Source organism: Thalia democratica, chromosome 5 (assembly GCF_965202585.1).
Source record: "Thalia democratica chromosome 5, ktThaDemo2.hap1.1, whole genome shotgun sequence".
NCBI classification, from domain to species: domain Eukaryota; kingdom Metazoa; phylum Chordata; class Thaliacea; order Salpida; family Salpidae; genus Thalia; species Thalia democratica.
This window is the reverse complement of record NC_139169.1, coordinates 16305737-16325221: the sequence shown is the minus strand read 5'-3', so window position 1 is coordinate 16325221 and position 19485 is coordinate 16305737. Positions and strand designations below refer to the sequence as shown.

General features: G+C 29.0%; 1 protein-coding gene across 1 annotated transcript; it reads right to left on the bottom strand.

The window, feature by feature from the left end:
* Window positions 1-882: 882 nt before the first annotated feature.
* On the bottom strand, window positions 883-14063 carry LOC145836281 (sushi, von Willebrand factor type A, EGF and pentraxin domain-containing protein 1-like). The gene is made up of 15 exons (XM_082944100.1): window positions 14012-14063; window positions 13572-13763; window positions 11133-11306; window positions 9811-9993; window positions 9032-9118; window positions 8244-8426; window positions 7481-7567; window positions 5272-5454; window positions 4854-5060; window positions 4557-4643; window positions 4143-4349; window positions 3797-4012; window positions 3369-3641; window positions 2733-2926; window positions 883-969 (listed from the first exon to the last, which is right to left on the bottom strand). Exons 1-15 carry the CDS (start codon window positions 14061-14063, stop codon window positions 883-885), a joined length of 2412 nt encoding a protein of 803 aa, XP_082800226.1.
* Between the last annotated feature and the right edge of the window lie 5422 nt (window positions 14064-19485).

Below are 19485 nucleotides of genomic sequence, written 5' to 3'. Positions count from 1 at the left end.
AAGCTACTACTATAATATGTAATTTTTATATTTAAGAAAGTCATATAAGTGAAACAATTCTTTTTAAAGATACAGGGTAACCACATATTAAGGCTGTTCAGCTACTTAGGCTAGTTTAATAGTCAAAAAAAAAACTATAACTTTGTTTGATGAGTTCAAGTAAACTCAGACTAGTTTGAATTGTTTTTAGGGTTTTATAGAAAGTAAGAACTGATAAAATTTGTTTCAGAAATTTTAAGTAAGTTTTTAACTTGAGGCGTCTTTTCCTTTTTTTGTGAGCATAAAATAGTTTTTTTAACGTTATAATTTTTTAAATACCTTAATTTAGAATAAAAATTTCAGTTTTAAGCTTAACACTATTTTCATTTTACAGACTAACTCAGACTAGTTTAGAAATTCAAACAATGGCAACTCTGATTTATGTAGTAATTTTTCCAAAAACTTGTTTTTAGTATTATTAAAACTACTCTCTACAGTGTTGCCAAAAACCTAAAAATCTGGAAAAACCTGGAGTTTGACAGTTTAGGCTAAAAAACTTGGACTATGAGAAAATTTGAATAAAACCTGGAATTTTGAAAAAAAATCACTAATGAACCTGAAAAAACCTTGAATTTTAAACAATTTAACATTTTAAGTTGAAAAGCTTTGATTTGACACAATAAATCTCTCCTGTAGATAATTTCTTTTTGTCATAAAAAGCTGTACAGTATCTTTTAAATGTTTTTACGCTAACTAACACAGTTCCTACCTTAAACTTAACTCAAACAAAACGGAAAGCGGAAAACAAAACGCCAGAAGTGACCATCGCGAAATTTGACGCCACCGAAAACAGAGAAACCGCAGAAAAGTTTGAGATCCCATGCTACCCGTAGTTGAAGTTCTTCAAAAACGGCAAGGTTTTTGACTACCAATATCGCGGGGAATCACCTGAAGTTTTTGTTGAAAACCTAAAGGATTTTTCCGGCCTGGCTGTTGAAATTGAAAGTAAAAAAGAATTTGTACAGACAAAAGAAATGAAAAGAATATATTTATATTTCACATTACCTTTCAAGATTGAGCTGGTTCAAATTTAAAAACTAAGCAGCTAATGCTTAACTTTATTCTAAGCAAAATTTTCAGACTGAACATTTCTTGTTTTAACTAGAAGACTATATTTTTTAGTTGATTTAATCACTGTAAACATTGACCGTAAATAAATAGGCAAACATTTGAATTTAACAATGAAATATCTGACCTGAGCAAAAAAAAGGTATTGAACCTTTATTAACTGTAAATGTTCAACTTTTTTAATTTTTCTTCTTAAACTTTTCTTAATATTTTTTTTAAAAACTGAGAATGACTAGTGTAAGTTTGATGTAACTAAGGTTAGATTTAGTTTACTATTAATTAAGATTTTTACTCTAAAAAGCTGCAATCCTTTTATATTCAGTTCTAGGTTTTAGTATGATTCACGGTTGTCTTACGTTCAGCCTAGTTGAATTTTTCTTAGAAATACAATCTGACTAAGAACTTTTTTTTCGAAAAATTAGTCTAGTTTTGATATTGAAAAACTAGTCGCTGGTCACATTTATGTTTTAGACTTTATTTTTAAGTAACATTTTAATTAAGATCGTATTTTATTTTCACATTTTTAATTTTAAGTATTCAAGACTTTCCATTTTAACTTTATAAACACATGTATAGACGAAAAATGGCTGCTTGGAAATACGAAAACTAAATATAATCCTAATCACAATGTTGGTAGACCGATTCACATTAATGTTACATTTAGTTTCCGTAAAATTAAGTAAACTTGATTTAAAAAGTTATAATTGTGAAGTAGAATATTTCTACTAATAATCAATTACTATAAAACAATAGTTCCATTTAATGTATCAGTCAAATAGTATTATTTTATTTGAAATTTTTAACCGTAGTATTTTACGTACAACGCACATGCATAAATAACGTACAGCTGCAGATATGAACCCATTAATAAACCTTAACCGTCCCAAAGCTATTAAAAAAGCCTAACTATTCGGAACTATGGCAACCATGCTATCAGCTTATATTACAATGTAAAAAATAAACATCTGTGTGAAAATTTAATTTATAAAAAATTTATTCAACTTTATAAAATCTTTAAAACAATAATTTTGATACCCATCTCTCTTTCGTGCAACTTATTTTTATACTTAATATTTCCGAAGAGTTAAAGTTTATTTGTTTATAAATATTTCTTAGTTTTAACTAAAAGCGCTGTAAAAAACAGTTACATCAAAATCAATGTACTATTAAAAAAGTAGTACAAAATATAAACGTTTTATTAAGGCTAACCTTAAGTACTTTTACGTTAGTAAACACTGTTAAACAACTAATCCGAATAAATATTGTAATTGAAGTGTTTGGCTAAAAAACCATCCAAAAAAATCCAAAGCTGTCTTAATGTTAAAGAAAGAGGTTATAACTTTCAATTTAAACATAAATTTATTAATGCACATAAATATATTAGTAAAAATAAATAAAAGTTAATAAACAAAACATCTAAATTTATCACAAAAGTATTTATAAAAAAATATTGAAAACACTTGAGTTCAACAAATAAAACTGAAAAAAAAACAACAAGCGAGTAAAATTCTTATTTCTTATTTCAACACGAATTAACATGTAAAAAACAATTCAAACAAGTCGAAACACAAATTAAAAGTGTTAGTTATTTTGCATACAATATTGAATGCGTATTAATTGCATACAATAGGCGGATCCCATTCTCCATCGGATTTGCAAGTAGCTTCACCGCCATTAACCGCTTCATAATCAGAGTGGCAAGTGTACGTCACTTTAGTTCCCAACAGATAATTTCCATCTCTTAAATTTTTGCCATCTTCATAGTTTGAAAAAGTAAATGTGTCAACATTGTCGAAATCAGAATAATTACTGGCACAGGCTAAAAATTTCACAAGTTATAAGCTTTTAAAATTTTTCTATGTAGTAGTACTTTAATTGACAAAACATAGTTGTTATTTTGTAAGTAAAAATACATTATTTTAATTTGGTATTTTCAGCTTTACTTAATATAAACATTTTATTGTTGTTTCTTTTGGGGTTGTTTAAGTTTTGCATAAATAACATCAAACTTGATTTTTTCTTAAACCAATCTCGAGCAAACTAAAAGGTTAAAGAAGCTGTAAGTTGAAAAATGTAGCTTATTTACAAAAAAGTTTTTGAAAAGTACTTTAGAGTAATTCTAATGAGACACATTTTACGCTCTCATATACTTCTAATAGCTTTTACGATCTAAGCCAAACGCAATAATATTGTTAAAAAAAAAAAAGAGCGAATGCACTGTTAATCAAATCACTATACTTCAAATTTCAAAGTCACCAAACCTCTCAGGCACCTCGGAAGCGGGTAAGGCGACCAAGGAGTATTTCGTTGGCAAGTGTATTCTCTATTCGAGGGAAACTCGAAAAACAACCCATTAATGCAGTGCATTATCCTCTTCTTTGAAGTCCAGCTTTCCGGTTTGAACAAGTCGAGGTGATGCGTAATGTCTTCCCATAAAAGCTGGCTGCCTTTTACTTTGCCTTCTCCTTCATAATCGCAGTTCAGTGTACGAGAAGTTATTGCAACTATGCACTCAGCAAGTTCATAGTTGCAAGCTGTTAAAAAAATAGGTTAAAGTGCACGGTAGGTTGCATCTGGTGCCCATCAAAAATAGAGCCGACAAAAGTGTCCAAATAAAGATTTGTAGTTGCTAGAAAGCAGAAAAAAACAGACCAGTGAAAATTTAACTGAACAGTTGAAGGAAACTCACACAATCCGCAGTTGGGGGCCGTTTCAGGATTCCACTTACCGGTCCTTTCGCACGTGAGCACGTTTCTTGCATTTGTGACGTCATCAGGGTACAGAAGGTATTGTTCAGCCTTGCAAGAGAGGTAGGTTGCAGTTGTGTTGAGCCAGTACTGGTCAACTACAACGCTGTAATTGAATTCCACTTTGTAATCTTCTACGTTCGGCGGCGCACCGCATTCTGTTGTTGGCAAAGTTGAGTTTTACTGTTTTTTTGTGCTCAAAGGGTGGCAAAAATCAACTTTAACAACAAAAAATTAACAAAAAAGCGAATATTTATGAACAAAAAATGTTTCAATTTAGTTTCTGACTTTTCATGCAAATTGCCACTGCACTGTTGTTCCAAGTACCGTCGTTCAAACATTCGTACGCATAGTCAGCTTCCTTATCAAAGAAAACGAAATCCGAGTTACAAACAATTTTAACGACTACCCCTGGCAAGCGAACATCGGGCCGTTGTGAGTGATTGTGCAAAATCATCTCTTTACCATCTTTAGGAACAACAAGTAGAGGGCATGCTGTTCAAATATATCAGGTTTGAAATAAAAATTTTAATAAAAAAATTTTAAAGTGCTTTATATAAACTTCTTAGGAATTCAAAGAAAAAATCTGCAATGTTTATCTAAAGTTTTTTGCATATTAAAGATAAGAAACTTTAAAGAGTAGTTTTAAAACAAATTATGTAATATATATATTTCAGATTTTTTGAGATTCTGTTTTCTCACCACGATAACAAGTTCCTATATCTCCTACCCACTCGCCGTTCTCAACACAATCTCTCTGGTTGTTTTCTGCTGGATGAAGAGTATAACCTGTATTACATTCGTAAAGAGATGTATGGTTCCAAGCACTATGTTTGGCTAGGTTAGCAAATCCATTATCGAGATTTTGTGTATCAGATGGACAATCTAGAAAGCATAGTTAATTAAATTATCGTATTTTTTTATGGTTATTATCATTTACTTGTTTAAATTATATGCATTAAAGATTTTAATATAAATTAAAAAAACATATTTTCTGACTTTTTACGCAAATTGCTACTACACTGTTGTTCCAAGTACCGCCGTTCAAACATTCATACGTATAGTCGGCTTCCTTTTCAACGAAAATGAAATCCGAGTTGCAAACAATTTTAACGACTTCCCCTGGCAAGCGAACATCGGGCCGATGTGAGTGATTGTGCAAAATCATCTCTTTACCATCTTTAGGAACAACAAGTAGAGGGCATGCTGTTCAAATATATCAGGTTTGAAATATAAATTTTAATAAAAAAATTTTTAAAGTGCTTTATATAAACTTCTTAGGAATTCAAAGAAAAAATCTGCAACGTTTATCTTAAGGTTTTTGCATATTAAAGATAAGAAACTTTAAAGAGTAATTTGAAAACAAAATTAAGTTATATATATATATTTCAGATTTTTTCAGATTCGGTTTCCTCACCACGATAACAAGTTCCTATATCTCCTACCCACTCGCCGTTCTCAACACAATCTCTCTTGTTGTTTTCTGCTGGGTGAAGAGTATAATCTGTATTACATTTGTAAATAGATGTCTTGTTCCAAGCACTATGAACGGTTGGTCTAGCAAATCCGTTATCGAGATTTTTTGTATCAGGTGGACAATCTAGAAAGCATAGTTATATAGATTCTTTCAAAATTTTAATGTAATCATAATTTACTTTTCCTTTAACTATAAACTTTAAGAATTTAAATACAAGTTATAAACTGTAAACAATTCTTTAAATAAACAGTTTTAAATCGTAAAGTTTAATAAGTTTTATAAAAGGAGTAGATTAAAGTAGAAAAGACTTTTAATATAAAATATAATTTCTCCTACAGTTTTAAACAATCATTCTTAAACAGTTTTATTCTAATCTTTACGTAATAAGAAAAAATAATAGTTTTAGAATGTTTAAAGTTTTCTTGTGACGATATTCATTATAATGATGATAAATATAAATAATGTTGTACTATTGGACATAACGTAATTTATCTAACACATAATTACTCAAAACGAGCATTTTTCGTTAAAAAAACTTTGTGCTTTCACAAAAATAACTTTCTTTTTTTAACTTCTTAAAATCTCATACGTGTTTACCCAAAATTGTAAAATTTTAATAAATACAATATATTCATTTATTGTACAGAAATCTAAGACATAATTCATTCAAAAACATCTTTATTAAAGCAACAAACAAGTAAAATCGATTTCGGCTAACGCTTTTCAACTACTTATTTTAGCCAACACTTTTGTGGGATACTTTGAAACATTGCTCTTTTCCAAGTATCAAAAACCAATAAACTATATTAGGTATGTTGATGACATTTTTGTGTCTTACAATGATGAATATAACATTGAGGAATTATTTAGCAAAATTTCGAATTTACACCCAAATTTAAAATTTACTATTGAAAAAGAAAAAGACAATTGCTTACCTTTCTTGGATGTACATCTGTTGCGTACATCTTCTGAGTTGCTTACTACTGTTTATAGAAAACCAACATTTGCTGGTCAATATATTCCATTTCAGTCATTTTGCCGTTTATCTCAAAAACTCGGTTTAATTTCCTGTTTGGTATTCAGAGCACACAAGATTTGTTCGAAAAAGTTGTTTGAAGAAGAATTAGATAAAATAAAAAATATTTTTGAAGCTCTTGGTTATCCATCGCATATAATCAGAAAGACAATTAACAATACAATCTCAAAATTTGAAAAACCTGTTAAATTTGGTCCTAGTAACGGCCTTGTATATTTGAGATTTCCATATCTCGGTAAAGTAGCAACTGCTCTAGAAAAGACTGTAAAATACACTGTAAACTCCACTTTTAACTCTGTAAAACTAAGAATCAGTCATGCTACAAGAAAGCCCTTAAATGGAATTTGTAAAGACCGTACTGCCGATCATGAAAAAAGCAAAATAATTTATATGTACAAATGCCACTGTGACAGTGAGTACATTGGCAGAACGTCCCAAAGATTCCATATAAGAAGGGACCAACACGTTTTTAATTCCCTCAGAAGATGGATGGACACTGGTTTAAAAAAACCATCTAATAGATCATCAGCGATTGCTGAACAATTATTAAACAATTCAGATTGCGCAAAGAACTATAGTGATAGTAACTTTTCAATTTTAAGTAAAGCTCGTAACGATTATCACCTAAGTGTTTTAGAATCTTTTTTTATAAAAACATGTAAACCTAATTTGTTTAAGCAACAATACGTTTATAAATCTAATCTTTATAAGTTGTTATAGATTTTATTTGAATTTTGTCGCTTATTTTTTATTTTTTATTTTTAATATTGCTTATCTTAGTTAAATTACTGATCAACTGTTTTATATATGCATTTATGAATTGTGAATGTCTTATTAATTTTTGCCCTATTATGCTAATTAGTGTTAATTGATTTTTCTGATTTTTTCTGATGTAACCTCTAACTATTTATATACTCAAAAGTTAATCTTAAAATTAGTTGCTACAAAAGTAGTTGAAAAGCGTTAGCCGAAATCGATTTTACTTGTTTGTTGCTTTAATAAAGATGTTTTTGAATGAATTTTGTCTTAGGTTTCTGTACAAGATATGTAGTACTAAAAAGTTATATATTCATTTATATATTTCATTGTTGTTATAGAATTGATTTTTCTTACCAGGATAACAAGTTCCTACATCTCCTACCCATTCGCCGTTCTCAACACAATCTCTCTTGTTGTTTTCTGCTGGATGAAGGGTATAATCTGTATTACATTTGTAAATAGATGTCTGGTTCAAAGCACTATGTTTAGTTAGGCTAGCAAATCCATTTTCGAGATTTTGTGTATCAGATGGACAATCTAGAAAGCATAGTTATCTTGCTTAACGTAACTTTTTAATATAGTTTTTTTTAATGTAATTATCATGTACTTTTTTTTAAATTATAAGCATAAAAGGTTAAAATATAAATTGAAAAATAATATTAATTTTTTATTTTTTTAAAGTCGAAGAGCTTTATGAATTTTTTACAAAAGGAGCGGATAAAAAGGTATAAATACTTTTTGTAAAACATACAATTTCTCTTAAAGTTTTAAATAATTGTACTTAAACATTTTCATTACAATCTTGACGTAATAAAATACATTCATAATGTCAGAATGTTTTAAGTCTTCAGAGAAAATACTCTTTTTATAACAATGGTAAACAAAACTAATGTTATACTTTTGGACACAACATGATTTTGATCTAATACATTTATGCAAAATACGAGCATTATTTTTAAAACTACTTTGTATTTTCACAAAAAAGGTAATATTTTAAATGTTTTTTTTTTTAACTTCTTAAAATCTCATACGTGTTTATCTAAAACTGAAAAGTGTTAATAAATATAATCAATTCATTTATATATTTCTATGTTGTTATAGAATTGATTTTTCTTACCATGATAACAAGTTCCTACATCTCCTACCCACTCGCCGTTCTCAACACAATCTCTCTTGTTGTTTTCTGCTGGATGAAGAGTATAATCTGTATTACATTTGTAAGTAGATGTCTGGTTCCAAGCACTATGTTTGGTTAGGCTAGCAAATCCATTTTCGAGGTTTTGTGTATCAGATGGACAATCTAGAAAGCATAGTTATCTTGCTTAACGTAACTTTTTAATATAGTTTTTTTAATGTAATTATCATGTACTTTTTTTAAAATTATAAGCATAAAAGGTTAAAATATAAAATGAAAAAATAATATTAATTCTATAATTTCTTTAAAGTCGAAGAGCTTAATGACTTAATGACTTAAGAGCTTAATGAACTTTTTATAAAAGGAGCAGATAAAAAGGTAAACAGACTTTTTGTAAAGCATACAATTTCTCTTAAAGTTTTAAATAATTATACTTAAACATTTTCATTATAATCTTGACGTAATAAAAAACATTCATAATGTCAGAATGTTTTAAGTCTTCAGAGAAAATACTCATTTTATAACAATGGTAAACAAAACTAATGTTATACTTTTGGACACAACATTATTTTGATCTAATACATTTATGTAAAATACGAGCATCATTTGTAAAAATACTTTGTATTTTCACAAAAAGGGTAATATTTTAAATGTTTTTTTTTTTAACTTCTTAAAATCTCATATGTGTTTTATCTAACATTGAAAAGTGTTAATAAATATACTTAATTCATCTATGTTTTTCATAGTTATTTTAGAATTGATTTTCTCACTAGGATAACAAGTTCCTACGTCTCCTACCCACTCGCCGTTCTCAACACAATCTCTCTTGTTGTTTTCTGCTGGATGAAGAGTATAATCTGTATTACATTTGTAAATAGATGTCTGGTTCCAAGCACTATGTTTGGTTAGGCTAGGAAATCCATTTTCGAGATTTTGTGTATCAGATGGACAATCTAGAAAGCATAGTTATCTTGCTTAACGTAACTTTTTAATATAGTTTTTTTTAATGTAATTATCATGTACTTTTTTTTAAATTATAAGCATTAAAGGTTAAAATATAAATTGAAAAAATAATATTAGTTCTATAATTTTTTTAAAGTCGAAGAGCTTAATGACTTAAGACCTTAATGAACTTTTTATAAAAGGAGCGGATAAAAAGGTAAACAGACTTTTTGTAAAGCATACAATTTCTCTTAAAGTTTTAAATAATTATACTTAAACATTTTCATTATAATCTTGACGTAATAAAAAACATTCATAATGTCAGAATGTTTTAAGTCTTCAGAGAAAATACTCATTTTATAACAATGGTAAACAAAACTAATGTTAAACTTTTGGACATAACATGATTTTGATCTAATACACTTATGCAAAATACGAGCATCATTTGTAAAAACACTTTGTATTTTCACAAAAAGGGTAATATTTTAAATGTTTTTTTTTAACTTCTTAAAATCTCATATGTATTTTGTCTAACATTGAAAAGTGTTAATAAATATAACTAATTCATCTATGTTTTTCATAGTTATTTTACAATTGATTTTCTCACTAGGATAACAAGTTCCTACGTCTCCTACCCACTCGCCGTTCTCAACACAATCTCTCTTGTTGTTTTCTGCTGGATGAAGAGTATAATCTGTATTACATTTGTAAATAGATGTCTGGTTCCAAGCACTATGTTTAGTTAAATTAGCAAATCCATTGTCGAGACTTAGTGGATCAGATGGACAATCTAGAAAGCAAAGTTATTTAGTTTTTCTTAAAGTTTTGTTAATATTTTATTTTATAATGTAAAGATAATAAACATTTTCTTTAACTATGTGCATTAAAACTTTAATATAAACAAAAAATTATCTTTTTTTTCTAAGATAAATCATTAAAGTTCGTTAAGTATAATAATTTATTTATAAAAGGAGCGGATAAAGAGGAGAAAAAACTTTTTTTACAACATACAACTTATCCTATAGTTTTAAACAGTTATTCTGAAACATTTTAATTCTAATCTCAACGTAATGACAAACAATCATTATGTCAAAATATTTTAAGTATTCATAGAAAATTTTCTTTTTTAAAATAGGTAAACAATACCAGTACTTTTTGTACTTTTGGCCTTAAAGTATTTTTTTTCTACTACATTATCGCACAAAACGAGTATCGGAAAATAACTTTGCATTCTGCAAAACAGGTAATTTTTTAAATGCTTATTCTTTTTTACACTTCATAAAACTCATACGTGTTTTATCTAGAATTGAAATATGTTTTTAAATATAACTTGTTTATGTATCGTAGACAACTTATTTGAAATATATTCTCTAGGATCTCCTTTTCATTAAATTATTAAAATTTAGGATATGTGATAATTTGACCTGACTGATATAAAATTTCAAACACTTTCTTGTACAACATTAAATGTTTTATTTTTAATAATACTAAATAAGCTGTTTTTAAGTACTTAAACTGTTTTAAGCTTTAAATTATAACTAAGAAAGTCTTAATTAGATCTAAACAAACTTGATTGGTTTGATTAAACCAGCTTTTCCCAAAAAATAAACTTATAAGCGCCCCCTTTATCAGAATTTAAAAAGAATCTCCTTTTTTGTTTGTTAAATACCCTACCAATTTTTCTGCCCCTTATTATCTTATGCTTTTTGATAGGGACCGCTATAACCGCTATAAAAAACCCTGCCTTTTATCTTATTTTAGTCAAAAACACTGAAAAGTAAACAAATTTTAAAACTATAGCAAACTAAAAAGCAAAGTTTTATGATTTCCCAAAATTTTAAAACTGCCCAATTTAGACGCTATTACCCCTTTTAAAGAAACCCTGGATTATTCGGGTATTATATAAACGTTATTGAAGCTAAAACTAACTTTTTTGTGGGCAAGAAGGCTTTGTGTTCCAGTCATCGACATCACACTTGATAACACCAACGAAATTGTCAGGGCCAAAATCGCATGTGTAGCTGATAATTTCTCCCTTTTCGTAAAATTCCAACGTATCATTTAAATACTTGCCGTAGTTCAGTGCGGGAGGAGCGTTGCAAACTATTAGTTTTTAATATTTTTCAATTCTTAATGCTTTGAAAAAAATATATATGTAGATTGATGACTACAAGTATTTTGGTTGTGACTGACTGATGAGTCCTAATAAGGACGAAACCGGTCTCAGTCTACCGAATGCCTGTGGTCGGATGATCGAGTTTGTGTGATCAAATCTTATGTAAACTTGAGTAAGATAAAAATACTACAATTGCAATAAGCTGTTTGTAAACAAAAGTTTTCTAAGGTACAGTAATTTTTAAACTCTATAACATTATATTTATTCTTTCAAAAATTTATTTTACAAACTAAGTTTCGGTCAAAGACCTCTTCAGTGCTTAAATAAATCTAAAAAAAGATATGTGACAGTCATGGAAAATAGCAATTGAACAATTAAATTAAGATAAAAACAAAATATTACTGAAAATTTTTACTTAAGAAGCTAAACAAATCAAATTTTAATATTAAGACTGAGTTTTTGTAGGAGTTTAAATTTTTAGCTAAGTTTTAAAATCAATATAACAACAATACTAACAATAATCAAAGCTGTATGTAGCTTTCTTTTATCTTCTAAATAATTTACAGACTAAACATTGCTTAAGTAAAAGTGTAATTAATGAAATGAGCTTAAAATTTAATTGAAATTGGTGTGGCTTATTTTAATTGTGACGTAATTATTGAAAATTTGAACAATTTTGTGCTTTTAATCGTTATTAAAATTTAAATTTCCGTTCATATGTTTTATATGAAAGCTTACAGTTAAAACAAATTTTTACCTTAAAACAAAACAAGTTAAATTATGGTACTAAGTTTGAATTTTTGGCAAAGTTTAAATTCTAGTTAAATTTAAAAATCAAAGAACAACACAAATAAATAAGAATAAGGTTAATAATAATAAGTAGGCTTAAGTTAAGATGCATTTTAATCAAGCTGAATTTTATTGTGACTTGAATATTGTAAATTTAAGTAGTTTTGTGCTAATAATAGTTACCAAAATTTTAAAATTTTGCTTGAATAATTTAGAAAAAAAATTAACTTTAAGAAAATTATAGTTACAAAAATTAAAAATTAAAAAGCATGCATAAAACCTGTATTACGATTAATTTAAGTTTTGAAGTGGAGTTTTCGGAAGTGCGGGCAGGAATAAAAGAGTTCGTACCGTTTGTTTAGATTATCCCTTCTGTCTGTACGAACTCTTTTATTCCTGCCCGCACTTCCGAAAACTCCACTTCAAAACTTAAATTAATCGTAATACAGGTTTTATGCATGCTTTTTAATTTTTAATTTTTGTAACTATAATTTTCTTAAAGTTAATTTTTTTTCTAAATTATTCAAGCAAAATTTTAAAATTTTGGTAACTATTATTAGCACAAAACTACTTAAATTTACAATATTCAAGTCACAATAAAATTCAGCTTGATTAAAATGCATCTTAACTTAAGCCTACTTATTATTATTAACCTTATTCTTATTTATTTGTGTTGTTCTTTGATTTTTAAATTTAACTAGAATTTAAACTTTGCCAAAAATTCAAACTTAGTACCATAATTTAACTTGTTTTGTTTTAAGGTAAAAATTTGTTTTAACTGTAAGCTTTCATATAAAACATATGAACGGAAATTTAAATTTTAATAACGATTAAAAGCACAAAATTGTTCAAATTTTCAATAATTACGTCACAATTAAAATAAGCCACACCAATTTCAATTAAATTTTAAGCTCATTTCATTAATTACACTTTTACTTAAGCAATGTTTAGTCTGTAAATTATTTAGAAGATAAAAGAAAGATACATACAGCTTTGATTATTGTTAGTATTGTTGTTATATTGATTTTAAAACTTAGCTAAAAATTTAAACTCCTACAAAAACTCAGTCTTAATATTAAAATTTGATTTGTTTAGCTTCTTAAGTAAAAATTTTCAGTAATATTTTGTTTTTATCTTAATTTAATTGTTCAATTGCTATTTTCCATGACTGTCACATATCTTTTTTTAGATTTATTTAAGCACTGAAGAGGTCTTTGACCGAAACTTAGTTTGTAAAATAAATTTTTGAAAGAATAAATATATTACTTCTCCTCCAGCAGTTGAGATCTCTCTATTTGTTTTCTTGAAACCAAAACATATTATACTCTATAACATTATACTAAGTTTTATTTTGGATGGAGTACCTGCTCTAATGCTCCACGCAACCTAAACACAAAAACTTAGTAGGCTCTTAGTTTATCTGCAATAAAATAAAAAAAAAACTTTATTCAAGCTAAACTAACTCCGGACACAAACAGGTAGGTTTTCATTTTGAAAACTCCAAGTAGCGTTTAGCTCGCAAACGACGTACTTTGGTGACTGCTTGCTCAGCACATAACCAGAATCACAGCTGTAAGTGTAGTTTGACCCGACAGTCGGCTTGCTCGGGCCGCTCACTTTTCCGTTATTCAACGGCAATGGTGGAGTACTACACACTTTAAAGAAACAAAATAAACAAAAATTTTTTTTACAAAAATCTATTAAAAGCTAAACTTACTTTATTAAAATCTTATTTTTTGTTAACAAGTGTTGTTCTTTAAATTTCACATAAATACAAATAAAGTAAAGTCTTTAAAGAAACAAAACAGCAATCACTTCAATTTAAGAGTCAATGCAGTCAGGCTTCTACTATTTTTAAGTCTTCGGTTAATAAATAACAGTTATAAAATGTAAATTTACTCACTTAACATTGCTCGCCAAACAAGATTAACTAGATGGCAAGAAGAGCACTTCATTCTGCAATACTTATTATTATATAATTTATTTATCTTAATAAATTGTTTTGTCAATATGCAATTTTTTATTAGAGAACACAATATTTATAAAACAAAAAAAAATGCTCAAAAATAACTTTGGTCCATTGAATTGGGTGCACAAAAAGACCTTCCGGTCATCGAGTGGCACACTCAACTCTAATCAAAATTGAAACGAGCTAAAAAAAGAAAGAAGATACTTAAAAGTCAAAATTTAAACTCTAAAACAAAAAAATAGTTAACAGGTCTAAGTAAGTTTTGGTAAACAATTAAAATAATTAAAATACGTATTTAGTTTATTTTAAATCAAATAAGAAAGTTTTTTTTTTGATTATTCCTTACATGTTCTAACTTATTGTTTAGTTATGATGAAATTCGGATACCAAATATTAGAGTAAGCTAAAGTTTCGCAGATACTTGGACACTTACTTGCTATAAAAAAGTTTTCGTAAAAAAAAATTGAGCTTACAATTCTTGTTCAATTTAGACAAAAAACATCTTAAACGATTTGTCTTGCTTTTTAGATATTACATTTTTGGTTTAGATTGAATAAAAACAACATAATTTTTTTTTTTGACCTCAAAATTCAACTAATTTTTTACTTGTTTATTCTATATAAAACAACTAACTTTCGTAAAAAAAATATGAGATTACAATTCTTATTAAACTTAGACAAAAAATATCTTAAACAATTCTTCTTGATTTGGAGATTTTACATTTACGGTTTAGATTGAATAAAAACAACATAGTTTTTTTTTTTTTTTGACCTCAAAATTTAACTAATTTTTTACTTTTTTATTCTATATAAAACAACTAAGTTTCATAAAAAATTAATGGAGCTTACAATTCTTATTCAATTTAGACAAAAATATCTTAAACGATTTTTCTTGCTTTGTAGATATTACATTTTGTGTTTATATTGAATAAAAACAACATAAAATTTAATTTTTTTGACCTCAAAGTTCAACTAATTTTTTCTTGTTTATTCTATATAAAACAACTAAATTTTGTAAAAAATTAATTGAGCTTACAATTCTTATTCAATTTAGACAAAAAACATCTTGAACGATTTTTTTTTGTAGATATTACATTATTAGTTTTTATTGAATAAAATCAACAAAAATATTATTTTTGGACCTTAAAAATCAATTAATATTTTTCTTGTTTATTCTATATAAAACAACTAAGTTTCGTAAAAAATTAATCATTTAAGATGTTTTTTGTCTAGATTTAATAAGAATTGTACGCCTCATTAATTTTTACGAAATTTAATTGTTTCACATAGAACAAAGAAGAAAAAAGTCAATTGAACTTTGAAGTCAAAAAAAATAACTATTTTCATTATTGTAATTAATATAAACCAAAAATATAATATCTACAAAACAAGAAAAATCGTTTAAGATGTTTTTTTCTAAATTGAATAAGAATTGTACGCTCAAAATGCTGGCATTTTCACGGGTGGAGACGGCTCTTCGTAAGCCCCTATGTCGGCCTTTGGCTTGAACTGTTCTGGCTTTGGCTGCGGTTTTCCAGCTTTTTGGGATTGCCCGACGTGGTATTGGCTATGATGGCTCTGATCGTTGCTGGCGGTCGTGGAGGGTACTGGCTGCTGTGGCTCTGACTGTTGACTCTGGCCCTGTCGATTCTGGCTGCGGTTGCCTGGACTGTTGGGGCTTCCCGTTGTGGTGCTGGTTGGCGTGGCTTTGATCTGTGGCGCTGGTCTTTGACTCTGGCCTTGGTTGCTCAGAACGTTGGTTCTTAATAGGTTTATTCGCTGCACTGTGTGGCATTGTTTGCTTTATAAGGAAGGTCACGTTTGGTTTGTTTGGAGGTGTGGACGCTCCATCTGCTGGACGACTGATAATATCGTCTGAGGAATCCTTGGTCGGTTTAGGTTGAGGTGGTGGTTGCTGTCGAGGGGCGGTAATATGTACATATCCGACAGTCTTTGTGTGAGATGGTGTGGCCCCAATCACTCTCCCTCTCACTGTGGAGAGTCGGGGTGCTCGTTTTTTGCTCGAGTTGGGGGGACAGTTTGATTCTTCATGATGCAGTTGTTGTCTGAGCAGTTGTAACACTTTTTACCATATTTCCGATGGTTATAGCATACTCTTTGTTTGTTATTGGTTCCCTGCTGCTATTGTGGTCGGTCTGGTTTATTTCGATTTGGGTGCGAGACATTGTAGTTTATGTTTCTAGCTCTCGCTTTCGCTTCTTGCTCATCTGCGTCGAGCATTACTCTCCACGCATCTTGAAATTCCTCATCATTAAGGTTAAGTTTACGCCTCAAATGACTTTTCAAATGATTGGGTGCTAAATGTATTGTGACAAATTTCTTCAACACCCCATCTTTCCGGAACTCCGCTAACCAGTGACTGATTTCATCTCCGAGTTCCCTGCTTGACATGGAAGGCTTTGCTCCTCTTGCTAGAAGTATGTCGCTTACTGGTGGTTGCCCACTCATCAGGAACTTCGTTAATGTTCTATAGTTTCTCTCCTGTTCTACATGTTTATTATAATAAATGGCTCTCTCACCCCAGTCTACTATCGATTCAAGCCATTTGAAGAGATCTCGATCTGACTGAACCCCGTAATCGTAGGCGATCTTTTCAAAGTGTTGCAGCCTGATCGAAAGGTGTTCTGTATTTCGCATTATATATCCTATTTGACTGACGAAATCGTTTATTCTCAGTTGGGGATATTGTCTTGTTGCAGTGTGGGGCGTACCGCCATAAATGTCTGCATTATACCTATTATTCTCTGAATGAGGCTGGCAATTGTAAATTGGACTGCGGACATGCTGTTCCAAGTTTTCTCTCACACTTGACTCTCCCTGCTCAACTGAAGGTCTATTTTAGTTTAGAGGGGGTGACTTGGTAATCGGCTCACCGACGGATCGTGTGGCCCTAAGACTTGAGGGCCCTGGTTTGTAGGTACCAGGCGTGAAGTCTGTCTATCTTGGGTTGCGATGTCGCGGTTTGCCTTTGCGGAAGAGTTAAAATTTTCCGGTTCACGGCTTTTTTCATGATTTCTAAAGATATTTTTGATCAGCTTTGTCTTGTGAGCTCTCTCTTCCCATCCCCTGTTTAAACGGTTTAATTCTTCGATACTCAGGTCATAAGATTGATTTTGAGTCAGATCAAATTCTTTTTGTTGTTTAAAATGGTCTGCCGGTATGTCCATTGCTGCCTGTAGTTGTTCTTTTTCTTTGTTACCGTCTGCTTGGTGTAATTCAACGTTCATCGTATTGTTTCCTTCAGCGTCAGTCATGTTCTGTAAATCTAACTCCGAATATGCGTTGTTCCCTCCGGCCTTACGGTCGAAAGTTTCTTTTGTTGGGTCACCATGTCTTTCTCGCTGTGGGGCTACTTGGCCTGTAGTACCCTGTTTGTGCGATGAAGAGTAATTTGGGTCAATAGGACGTTTGGATACGCCCGCTTTTTCTAACCTCTTGCACTTACGAGCCTTGATTTCTGTGGTCTCGCTAAAAGCGGCTTGTATGTTCTCTTTGGAGAACATGCCGTCATTATCACTAACCTTAGGCTTACTGCGATTACCTGTACTCATAGTGCTATTCTGAGGGAGTTGCTAATATATCTATTGTATTTTATTAACTAGCCAGAGGAACGTGTCTAACTATGGCCAACAACAAATTTAGTAAGTTACGTTAGTTTATGATTACGTTATGTATGTTAAGAGATAATGAAGCTGCTAGCGATCTTTATTTAGTCTAAACAACTATACTTAAGTTATTAAATCTTATGTGAAACTAAGTGTACAACTGTGTTTAATAAAATGTTAGCAATCTTTAAAGCAACTTATTTTATTCAAAATTATGTAAACAAATACAATATTTCACACTAAACAAATTCAAATGTACAATTTATATTAGAGAAACAGAAATAACATGCAAAAGAATAAACAATACTCACGATTACAAACGATCTTTAAAGAAAGGCTGCTGCAACTGACTGAACGTCATGCTAAAGCAGTTCAAGAAGTACACAAAGCGATAAAAAAGTCCCTAATTTGAGAAAACTCTCTAGCGCCCTTTTTTATTTAAACGCGATGTCGTTACAGAAGTCAAAAAAAATAACTATTTTCATTATTGTAATTAATACAAACCAAAAATATAATATCTACAAATCAAGAAAAATCGTTTAAGATGTTTTTGTCTAAATTGTATAAGAATTGTAAGCTCCATCAATTTTTTACGAAACTTAGTTGTTTTATATAGAACAAACAAGAAAATATATAACTGAACTTTGAGGTCAAAAAAAAAGTTTGTTGTTGTTTTTATTCAATCTATACCAAAAATGTAATTTTTACATAGCAAAACGGATCTTTAAGATGTTTTTTGTCTAAATTGTATAACAATTGTAAGCTTCATTTATTTTTTTTACGAAACTTAGTTGTTTTATATAGAATAAACAAGTAAAAAATTAGTTGAACTTTGAGGTTAAAATAAATAAGTTTTTTGTAATTTATATTCACTCTAAACCAAAAATGTAATATCTACAAAGCAAGACGAATCGTTTAAGATGTTTTTGTCTAAGTTTGATAAAAATTGTAAGCTCCATAAATTTTTCACAAAACTTTATTGTTTTATATAGAATGAACAAGAAAAAAACTAATTGAACTTTGAGATCAAAAATTTTTTTGGGCGATTTTATTCAATCTAAACCAAAAATGTAATATTTACAAAGCAAGATAAATCGTTTAAGATGTTTTTTTGTCTAAATTGAATAAGAATTGTAAGCTCCATTAATTTTTTACATAAACTTGTTTAAGGCGAATAAGTGTTCAAAAATGCGAATATATGATTTTGAAAATCTGCGAAACTTCAGCCTCCCAAGTATTAGTTTTTGTAGTAAACAAATATTAATGTATAATAAATTTAACAATGATTTTTTTTTGTAATCTACGGTGAACAGCTTTTTAAGATTTTATGAATTACTACTCTAAACCTTAAATTGCGTATTTTAAGTTAATTACTATTATTTAAAGTTGTTTGTTTGTTCTAAGATCATTACTTTTAAAATCTATCATAAGTTTTATTTTTCACATCATTTGGTTTTCTTAGAACGTCAGTGGTTATTGTAACAACTCTTTTACAACTACAAGTTAGCCAAAAAAAAACTACTAAAGCTAATTACCATGGATTTCATTAAATAATTGTTCTACAAAACAAAAATAAAACGATATTACATATATAAAGTTTTACGCTAGTCAAAGTTTGTTAGGAACTTACAGAGAATTTTTTTTTTATATATTTTTCCTTAGAATGACTAAACTAAATTAAACTTTACTTTTGAACATCATTAATTGGTAAAAACTTTAAGTATAATAATAACAAAATTAGATAGAGTTATCAATAGTTTTAAAAGTTGGTAAAAACAACATC

Coding starts and splice junctions, on each gene's coding strand:
- LOC145836281 (XM_082944100.1), bottom strand. CDS start 14,063: ATGAAGTGCTCTTCTTGCCATCTAGTTAATCTTGTTTGGCGAGCAATG. Junction 5,455..7,480: donor TGTAGGAACTTGTTATCCTG/GTAAGAAAAATC, acceptor TATGCTTTCTAG/ATTGTCCACCTGATACAAAA. Junction 4,644..4,853: donor AGTAGCAATTTGCGTAAAAA/GTCAGAAAATAT, acceptor AATGTAATACAG/GTTATACTCTTCATCCAGCA.